Source organism: Microtus ochrogaster, linkage group LG5 (genome assembly GCF_000317375.1).
Source record: "Microtus ochrogaster isolate Prairie Vole_2 linkage group LG5, MicOch1.0, whole genome shotgun sequence".
NCBI lineage: Eukaryota > Metazoa > Chordata > Mammalia > Rodentia > Cricetidae > Microtus > Microtus ochrogaster.
In genome coordinates this window covers 41,523,068-41,533,960 of record NC_022031.1, presented here as the reverse complement: position 1 = coordinate 41,533,960, position 10,893 = coordinate 41,523,068, and the positions used below count along the sequence as shown (strand labels likewise).

General features: G+C 43.8%; 1 protein-coding gene across 1 annotated transcript in view; it reads right to left on the bottom strand.

Moving 5' to 3' along the window:
• Nucleotides 1–10,893, bottom strand: part of Anp32b (acidic nuclear phosphoprotein 32 family member B) — a 21,120-nt gene that overhangs the window by 3,143 nt on the left and 7,084 nt on the right. Inside the window, exons 2-5 of the mRNA XM_005362140.3 lie at nucleotides 8,705–8,854; nucleotides 6,985–7,107; nucleotides 1,952–2,180; nucleotides 1,051–1,175 (exon numbers count right to left, since the gene is read on the bottom strand). Coding sequence (XP_005362197.1) covers nucleotides 1,051–1,175; nucleotides 1,952–2,180; nucleotides 6,985–7,107; nucleotides 8,705–8,854 — 627 coding nt within the window. The remainder of the gene's footprint in view (nucleotides 1–1,050; nucleotides 1,176–1,951; nucleotides 2,181–6,984; nucleotides 7,108–8,704; nucleotides 8,855–10,893) is intronic.

Sequence of the window (10,893 nt, the reverse complement as noted above, 5' to 3'; positions counted from 1 at the left end):
ATAATCTTACATTGCAGTATTGGTTTGAACAGATTTTTCCCCCCTGAATGTGGGGTAGGGTTGTACAGCAGACCCTATGCATCTATGCATAGAATTTTAGCCCAGGTTGGTCTTGAACTTGTGATCTTCCTGCTTCTGCCTAGGTTCTGGATTATAAGCATACACCATTGTCTTTTTTTCTTTAAAAAAGATTTACTTATTATGTAGTATTCTGCCTGCGTGTATGCCTGCAACCCAGAAGAGGGCACCAGATTCCATTACAGAGTTGCTGGCAATTGAACTCAGGACCTCTAGAAGAGTAGTCAGTGCTCTTAACCTTGGAGCCATTCCTCATTTCTCCAGTCCTAACCTAACCATACACTCCTATAGAAAGATCAGCCATTTGCTGCTCTTCTAAAGGAGAAGAACATTTAACTTTGAATCACAATGCTACATCCTTTCTTTGAAAGGCATCTCAGAGCAGAAGAAGAGAGAGCTCGAGCAAGGAACTAAGGACCGCAAGGGGTGAACCCACATACTGAGACAATGGGGTTGTTTTATTGGGAACTCACCAAGGCCAGCTGGCCTGGGTCTGAAAAAGCCTGGGATAAAACCGGTCTCTCTGAACATAGCGGACAATGAGGACTACTGAGAATTCAAGAACAATGGCACTGGGTTTCTGATCCTACTGCACGTACTGGCTTTGTAGGAGCCTAGGCAGTTTGGATGCTCACCTTACTAGACCTGGATGGAGGTGGGGGTTCCTTGGACTTCCCACAGGGCAGAGAACCCTGATTGCTCTTCGGGCTGGGGGGGGGACTTAATTGGGGGAGGGAAATGGGAGGCGGTGGCGGGGAAGAGACGGATATCTTTAATAAATAAATAAATAAATTAAAAAAAAAGGCATCTCAGACACAAGTGCTGTATCTAGGCAGCACTGAGCAGGCATATCCTGTATTAAGACAAAAGCTGCCATTGTCAGTCAAGCCTTTGCCTGTCTTTCTACCCACCTTTTTCTCTGCCTTTACACTTTTGCCTTTACACAGAAGGCAAGAAAACAGTTACATTTACCTCCCCACTGACTTCATCTTCATCATCTTCTCCTTCTACATCCTCGTCTTCATCTTCATCCTCTTCTTCATCATCCTCTTCCTCTTCACCGTCCTCATCTTCCTCTTCCTCTTCATCTTCTCCTTCTGAAAATAGTCCAAAGAGCAATTATTAAGGTTGGGCACACCTTTAACCCCAGTACTTGGGAGAGAGAGGCAGGCAGATCTCTGTGAGTTCGAGGCCAGCCTGGTCTACAGAGAGACCAGGGCCACACAAAGAAACACGGTCTCAAAAAACCAAAAGAAAGAAAAGAAATTACCGAATAACCTTGATGACTCATAGGGTCTAACTGAAAAAGCCAGGGAGCGACTTATAGCTTCTACCAGTTCTTAATCCTAAAATCAAAAAACTTCAAACTTCATCCTACTCTTACTGAATGAAATCTGCCTCAATTTCATATAGGAGGAAGGCTTTCTATTTCTGCCATGACTGAAAGTTCCTAGGTTTTTGTTTGGTTGTGGGAAGCATGGTGTGATGGCATAACCAAGTGCCCAGGACAGTAGAAGGAAGATCAAGAGTTTATTTATGACTGTCACCCTAGGAAAGGCACCTGAGAGCAGTTGTCAAATCAGGACCCCTGTAGGCTTAATCCCAAGGCCACACAATAGTCCAGGGTCCTAGGTGCCCAGGCTAGAGGCAGTTTCCATCCTACCAGCCTTTAGTTCACTGTGGTCTCCTGCCTGCTGTCCTTCCTGTTCTGCATGCACAGCCCTACAAACTCACTTTCAGCCCCTACTTTGGCAGACCTGGAGCTCTTTACCCCAGCTATGGGCTTTTATGATTTTATAAACGAGGAAACAGGACACAGGCACACAAACTGAGCACATGCATGGTCAAGACTGGGAATGCCTAGTCTACCCACCTTCATCCTCCTCTTCTTTGTCCACACCGTCCACCTCTGCATCTGAATCGGGGGCTTCCTCTACACCATCCACCTCCACATCGGAGTCAGGTGCTTCCTGGTCCTCTCGGTCATAGCCGTCCAGATAGGACAGCTGGGGCAGGAGTTTGAAGACACTCTCTCGGTAATCGTTCAGGTTAGTGACCTCACAGCCAAAGAGATCCAGGCTTTTCAGACAATCCAATTTTTTCTAAAGCAAAGAACCAAAACCCAAGATTCCTAAATCAAAAGAACATGTCACCAAACCATTTTCAAGAGGTAAAAGCCTAGGCTCCCTATCAATCAGCTGCTACCCATTTATCCCTGGCTCCCCTAGAGAACAATATTTTTTCCTGGTAGCGACAGGATTCTAAGTGTGACCTGGCTGAAAAGTACACAGGACCCACCCATGAGCAGCACTGGATGATGGAGTGAAACCTGGAAGGAGGTATGCCAGCGTGGGCAGAAGGGTACACAAGAGCTTAGATTTCACCAACAGAGAAACCTCACACCCCTTTATCTATTTAAGATATTTGGAAGAGGTTAATATTACCAGACATTTTAATGTACACTTAAAGCATCATCATATACAGCCTGCTGCCTTCTATAACAGTACAAACAGGCTTCTAGGGTGCAGGTGACTTTCCTATATGTGTACACACAGACAAGACACATGTAACTATTGATTTTAAAATCAAAATAAAGTTTGGCACTCTCACAAAACTAAACAAAAAACACCAATATGGGGGCAAGGAAGTAGCTCATTTGATAGAGTGCTTGCCCAGTGCAAGGCTTTGATCCCCAGCAGTGGTAGCATAGGCCAGTGGTCTCAGTTTGTAGGAGGCAAGGCTATCATAATGTCAGGGTTATCGTCAGCTACCGGAGACCCCTTACTCAAAAAATTCTGGATAAGGTAAGCACTAGCAAATCCAGCAGTGACATTTTGTCTTCAAAGTTACTGCCACACTCACACAACCTCCAAGAAATATGGACACAACATATCTGCTTCAGGACTGAAGGAATCTCTCTAATTCTCTGCTTTCAAAGTTGGCTTTAAAACGGGCTAATCTGACTCCCTAGCTATTTTTGTAAACTAATGTTTTGTTTTAAAGACAGGGTCTCTCTCTCCATATGGACCTGGCTGGCCCCAAACTCAGAGATCACCTGCCTGCACCCGCCTCCCAAGTATTCTAGCAATGGCATGGACCACCACACGCAACTATAAAATAAAGTCTTACTGCCACACGACATTCATCTGCTCACATATCACACTTCTACTGCCAACAGAGCTTCATGTTTGCATTATCTGACCCTCGGAAAGGGCTGCTGACCCTTAAAGAAGAATCTCCATCCTCTCATCAGGAAAAGGCTCACAGAATTTATTCTCAGAGGAGTCTTTGGAATATATTACCAGGGAAGACCCAGCAGCAGGATTACAGGTGGATGCTATACCCACCCATCAAACACACAATATACAGTGATTTAAGATTGGTTATCAAGGGAGGCTGGAGAGATGGCTCAACAGTTAAGAGCATTGCCTGCTCTTCCAAAGGTCCTGAGTTTAATTCCCAGCAACCACATGGTGGCTCACAACCATCTGTAATGAGGTCTGGTGCCCTCTTCTGGCCTGCAGGCATACACCAGAGAGGTCATCAAATACTGTGCTTAAAAGCCAATTCCCAAATGTCTAGGGGTGGCTGATTTTTTAAGCAGGCAATTTTTAGATTAGGTTTCTTACTGGGCAGACCCTGACCTCAGAAACCCAGGTATGATTTCTTGCCAAAGAGAAAAAAAAATGCTGTAATATGATCCCAAATAACCAGCACAGGCTATTCACTAGCTTTCTTTATGGAGACAGAGCCTTTCTATATTGTCTAGGTTGGCCTAGAACTCCCGATCCCCCTACCTCAATCTCAAGATCTAAGATTTGATACTATCCCTGGCTACAGTAACAGCGACTCTATATCACATAAGATAAAAGGAAAATCAATTTAAGCAACTTCTAGAAAGGTTTACTGTAATGTGCTCCTCCCTCCTCCACCCTTTTCTGAAGTGTATGTCTCACCACATAGCCTTTGTCTCAGTACTCTTGCTTTGGCCCCTCAGGTAGCAGGGACAACAGTATACATCACCGCCCCTGGATAGCCTAAAACTATTTACTTAGTGGACTGGGCCACTGATGAAACAGGGCCGTCAAGGCCTTCCTGTTTCCAAACAGCATGAATCTTAGATGTTTGACAAAGCACCCATTATCAAGTAATTTGGACATGTCATATAGTACGTATGAAATGTAGGAAATGAAATATAAGCAAGTTAACAATAACAAATCCTACATGACTACAGTCCTCTGTAGATTTTTTTTTGTTTGTTTTTGTTTTTTTGTTTTTCGAGACAGGGTTTCTCTGTGGCTTTGGAGCCTGTCCTGGAACTAGCTCTGTAGACCAGGCTGGTCTCGAACTCACAGAGATCCGCCTGCCTCTGCCTCCCGAGTGCTGAGATTAAAGGCGTGCACCACCATCGCCCGGCTCTCTGTAGATTGTTTAAAGCAGTAAAATTGAATCTATAGCCCAGCAGGCTCAAAATATAGATTATACAGGATCCCGATGTGATGTGTAAATATTGCTAAGAACTTAACAAGTGTACCATGTCGGAAACTTGACCTAAGCTAATAGGCTAGCCATAATAAACATTAAACATTTTATTAACAATAATTTTGCTTGCCTTCTTAGAATTTAGAAGGGCTTTGGGGGATGATTTGGATGGCCCAGGTCTCTTAAAAAAGGTGTGTCCCAGGAAGTTGGAACTGATGCCTTCTTTGTCTCTCGTTAATGTCCCTGTAGCAAGCAGAGGCATTCACAATCATTGCATTGCCTGTCAAAACTGGGCTCAACGCAGTGTTCACAATGTGTGGTGATGAGGATGAGGATGGTGTCTTCCCCACTCTAGAACATTTACAAGTCAACACTGGACCCAGAGTCTCCCCCCTCACCTTTCCAACAGATTTCCTTTATTCCAGGTGAGAACCAGGAGGCCAACCTAGCTCAGGCTTTTCCGAGCAGCCTGGGGCACATGGAGCTACGGTAGCTCTGCCACATGTTGTTGGTTCCCTCATTGTAAAACAAGGGCCATACTACTTCTATTCACTCTGTAGAGACTTTTCAACAGCTACCACAGGATCCACAGGGCCCCATATATAACACATCCGCTACAGTAGTATAGTATAGCAACGAAGATTACTTCTCCCGTCTTGGGACCATAATCTGTTACAGCCCAGAAACAATCCCTGCACAGTATTTGTCTGTGCTATGCTTCGCTGCTAAGTAAAACCAACACAGGATTCCCAAGGGAATTCAGTCTCCAAGAGAATCAGGAGCAGCTGGTTATCCAACAAGAAAAGACACTTTCCGGTCCTCTGTTTAAAACAAACACAACACACCTCTGTATAGGGGGTGCTGGTCCGCAGCTCGGCATAGGCCAGAATAAAGAGATCTGCCACCAAACAACAAACACAGGCTTGGCACAGACCATGGGTAAGTGTTAACGGAGTATTCCTTTGGGAATTCCATTTTCTTGAAATTTAGGTATGGAATCAATTTACATGTAGAAAGAAAACAGTTCCCAAGGGCAATGAAAAATTAAGTGAATTTGGATTTGATCCTGCCATTAAATCCAAACAATTATTTAAGCTTTCTAAACCCAGTTTCCTCTCTAAACAGGACAGCCATTCTCTCTTCCCTGGGTTACAAGCCTTCAATGAGCAAATATTAAATGTCCTTGGATACAGCAAAGCTCATTACCTGCATTACCTTTAACTCAGGAAACAGGCTGCTCTACACAGAAAAAAAAATGAAACTAGCAAAGCTGAGGACGTGGGAGCACCTAGTGATGGACAGCAGAAAAGATCTGCAGAACAAGGGTAAGAAATAAGCTCTAAACACATACAGCAAATAGAAGCTCAAATATGAATACATAAATAAAGGGACTTAGTAAAATGATTAAAACTGCTTCAACATTTTCAACTGTGGAAGGGAGGGGGGAAAACCTTTAATTCCAGCAGGGCATCTTCATTGAAAGAAACCACAGCCTGTCTTCCTCCAAGGTATCAAAAGAGTAGGGTTTTGTTTGTCAGGGTTTCTTATAATCCAGGCTCAGGCTGGCCTTAAACTTGCTATGAATGGTGGATGACCTTGAACTTTTGATCTCCTGGGATTAAGGCAGGCACCAGTGTGAGGTAATGCAATCCAGGGCTTCATGCATTCTGAGCAAGTACTTCACCAACTGAGCCAAACCCACAGCCTCAAACATAGCATTCTTCCAGTCAGATAAAACCCTTTATTTTCTGCGACACCTCTGTCTAACTCTCTCATAGTCCAGTCTGGGCTGAGGGGCTGCCTCTCTCCTGTTATTAACCCTGCCTGCAATCATTTCAACAATTTTCCAGTCCACAAAATAGTGTCTTCTTTTCGATTGTCCTGCACTCTTAAGAAAGGCAGGAAACACCGTCTTCTCTGCTCAGTTTGCTTAAGGCCATATTCCAGGTTCACAACCCAAAAGGCACTTTAAATTTGGTCTCTTTAGATAACCTACAGTAAGAAGATCTGTTTCTACCCAAAACTCTGCAACAGTGATATAGGGGTAAACAGATCACCGATCTCTGAGGTTGCCCTTGACTGTGCTGAAATGCCACCTAAGATGGACAGTTCTGTTACAATACAGAATAGCTTGGCCAGTCTAGTGGGAAAAATTAGGAGACACGTTTAAAGCTATAGTAACTATGTATTTTAAAACGGATTAAAAAAATAAAAAAGTCTCTACTGCAAGATTCCATTATAGTTTCAGTCAGGGGAGCAAAGCCCCAGGAATACACCTTAGAGACTGTGACCTTTAAAAGTCACTCTATGAAGAGTATAATTCTAGCATTTTTTTAGCCAATTATATTTCCCAATCATTTCTCCCACTAGAAATATGAAAATGAATATGACAACAACCCATTCTCTACATTCTCAATTACCTACCAAAGGTTCCAAGGTGCTGATATCTTTCAGCTTATTTCCACTTAGGTTCAGATGTGTGAGGCTTGGAAGTTCTTCTGCTAGTCTGTCCAGACCTCCAAAGATTCTATTATCGCTGAGCTCAAGCTAAAAGGAAACACACGTACAGAAAAATCACTCACTACTGAACTGAGATAAAAAGCAAATACCTGTAACAAAGAACCAGGCAGACACCGCACACATCTGCAACCCCTCGATTCAGTAGATGGCAAGGCGGAAGGAGCCCAAGTTCCAGGCCAGCCCAAGAACCAAAGCAACCCTTTCCCCTAACAAAAATAAACAATAGCAGTCAAACTACAAGGGCTGGTGAAGTACTCCTCAGGTAAAGGCTGACAGATCAGGTCCAACCCTGGGACCCACGTGGTGGAGAGAACTGACTCCCTTGGTATTTCTCAGAAGTCAACTCATGTAGCATGTGTAGAACTGCTTCCCCAAAAGCCTTGTTTGTTAGATCATTATACATTATTTTATTTGATTAATCCAAATCAAACAGTTTATAGATACCACCATTTAGGACAAGTGAAGCAGACACACCAGAAGGTGGAAAGTTTGTAAAAAGACTTTGTGTGCTTTGTATAGGCACCAGGTGCACACAGTGCCTATGGAGGCTAGAAGAGGGCACCAGATACCCCCTTCAAGACCATGCAATGAACAATGAGCACTGAGTATGTGTTATGGCAAGGGGGTTGTAAAGCCAGATCCCCAGAGGCTTCTTTGTAAGCCTGGCACTAGCCTCCACAGTAAGTCCCTTTCAGTTTCTCAGCTGCAGGTCAGGCAATAGCATCCTCACTAAAGTGTCACACTAAAAATTGCCAATGTCTCAGAGTACAAGACGTAGAGATTAGGTAAGTGAAACTCTTTTGCAGATAAACACTCAGGTCATGAGACCCCGCAGTTCAGAGCAAGTGTTGTCCTTCCAGAAGATACGAGTTCAGTTCCTAGCACACATGTTGGAATGTTCACAATCACACAATCACTTTAACTCCAGCTCCAGGGGATCCAGTATCTTCTTCTGGCCTCCAAGGGCATCCCCCATCCCCATATACATTTAAAAAAAAAAAAAAAAAAAAAAAAAAAAAAAAAAAAAAAAAAAAAAAAGACAAGACAGGCAGACAGAAAGTACAAGATACCCCAGGCCACACAGATGGCTCTAATTTTTCATACTGGTGACAAGATAAAGGTAGCCAATCATCATGCAGTGTTTGGGTTGCTGGTCACTTTTCAGAGCACATCATCTCACTTGTTCTTATAATAAACACATTCTTTTGTTTACACGCAGGGAAATGAACTGCAAAACTGTGACTGGTCCATGATCAAAGTTGCACACTGACTCCCCATATACTTGAGCTCAAGGATTCCTGGTCTACCCACTGTGCTACAATACAACACACATGCCTGCTATGCTATGTGTGGACACGTCATGTGGCTGGGCATGGTGGTGACCCAGGAGGCTGAAACAACATGTCACCCTATGCAACTCAGAAAGACCTTGTCTCCAAGTTTTAAAAGGGACAAAAGACCTGGGAATATATAGCCAGTGGGTAGAGTGCAGATGGATCTCTTGTGTGTTAGAGGCCAGCCTGGCTTACACGCAAGTTCCAGGACAGTCAGAGCTGTTACACAAAGAAACCCTATCTCAACAAACAAACAAACAAACCAACCAACAAACAAACAGAAAACTCACCTTTTTCAATTTCGGTAGCTTGGGGAGATCTGAAACCGAAAACAAGCCTACGCTTATTAAACTGAGGAACTCTAGGTTCACAAATTCATCTGTTAACCCCTCGATTTTTCCATCATTCGCTTTGCAATTGTCCAAGACAAGTTCTCGAACCTGTGGACACAAACAAAAAGGGTATAAGCTTTAAAAAACATAACAGGAGACAACAAAAGCAAAAACTCTAAATAGAACCCCATAAAACATCCACATACAGAACAGCTTTTAGTTAAAGCAGGCCCAGCTACACACAAAGCACGATCAGCCTTATAGTAGTAGCATAGTGAGACCCAAAGACCACTGTTAATTCAAGCCAATTAAAAACAAAACCAAAGCCAACGCGCCCCCACAAATGGTGTATACTCCATATCCCAGACAGGCACCACAGTTCTCAGAACTATGTCCTAGTCTTTCCACGGCTGTGACTTGAAGGGGTTTTGTCCAAGTTCCAGTACAGAGTGAAGAAACCCTCAGACTCTCTTAAAGCCCAGGAGGGGCACAACCACAGGGCGATGAACACTCTACTTCACCATCAAGATCACCACGGCACTAAGCACTTGATCTCAAGGAGCCCGCTGCTCTGAAGCACAGTAACTGACCTTACCACCACCCAGCTTTTGAATAGGTTCCCTGCCAGATTTTTTTTTTGTCTTTTTTTAAGACAGGGTCTCTCTATATTATATAGTCCTGGCTGTCTTGAAAATCACTATGTAGACCAGGCTGGCCACAAACAAAGAGTTCAGCCTGCCTTTCTCTGCCTCCTGAGTGATGGGATTAAAGGCGTACCTCACCATGCCTAGCCTTTTTTTGCCATTTTCTAAGAAAAGTCACAAATAAATCTTGGCTAAGGATTTTTACACCTGCACACTTTCCAGTTTCAGATCTTTTGTTTTAGCCAGAGTTTCACTATGCAGTCCTGGCTGAGCAGAACTCAATATGGAGCTGACTGTCTTCTAACTCAGAGACCTGACTGTCTCTACCTCCTGAGCGTTGGTATTACAGATGTACACCATCATGCCCAACTAAGATTTTGATTCATTTCCTGTGTAACAAAGCAATTAAAATGTCATATAAAAATGCCATTAAAGGCCAGGCAGTGGTGGCGCATGACCTTTTAATCCCAGCACTCAGGAGGCAGGTAAATCTGAGTTTAAGGCTAGCCTGGTCTACAAGAGCTAGCAAAGCTACAGAGAAATCCTGTCTAGAAAAACCAAAAAGACATTAATATGTCCAAAGAGGGATGAAAGAGTATGTTACACTGCCTCCCAGGTAGGAATAAAAATCACCTCTTGGATAGTTCTTTCAGTTGCCAAGATTCTGCTTTAACCACTGGGAGGGTCATGAGAAACTACTACTGGGGCTAAGGGCCAAAATATCACAGCAACTCCATCACTGAGGCAGAGGCAGGTACACTCTGAATTCAAAGTCCACGTTGCCTCTATACAAAGAAACCCTGCCACAACAAGTAACACAGATACACATAGGCTAAGGCGAACAGCAAAATGTAATGCAGGGGCTGGAGAGATGGCTCAGTGGTTAAGAGCATTGCCTGCTCTTCCAAAGGTCCTGAGTTTAATTCCCAGCAACCACATGGTGGCTCACAACCATCTGTAATGAGGTCTGGTGCCCTCTTCTGGCCAGCAGACATACACACAGACAGAATATTGTATACATAATAAATAAATAAATATTAAAAAAAAACCCAAAATGTAATGCAGATTATCGAGAGGCAGTTGGGGGAAGGGGCTGTTAAAGTAGTTGACACACGCAGGCCCGAGTTTAGGGTTGGATATAGATGATGGTCAGAGAGATTTTATGTTCTGGTTCAGAGAAACGAGGACCTACAAGGAACATTTTTTTTGAGGAGAAAATGAATACCATGGGAAGTACAGGTAGCACACAGGCAGCTGGACATACAGATCCTGAGTTTCGGGGGATGCCTCATCTAAAACAAACAACAAAAAAAAACAAGGCGGGAGTGGTGACACGCGCCTGTAACCGCAGCAGCCTAAACTACATAGTCCCAGTCAGCCTCAACTACACAGCAAATCTTCAAAAAATAGAATTGAAAATAAGAGGACCAGCAGGGCGATGGTGGCGCACGCCTTTAATCCCAGCACTCGGGAGGCAGAGGCAGGTGGATCTCTGTGAGTTCG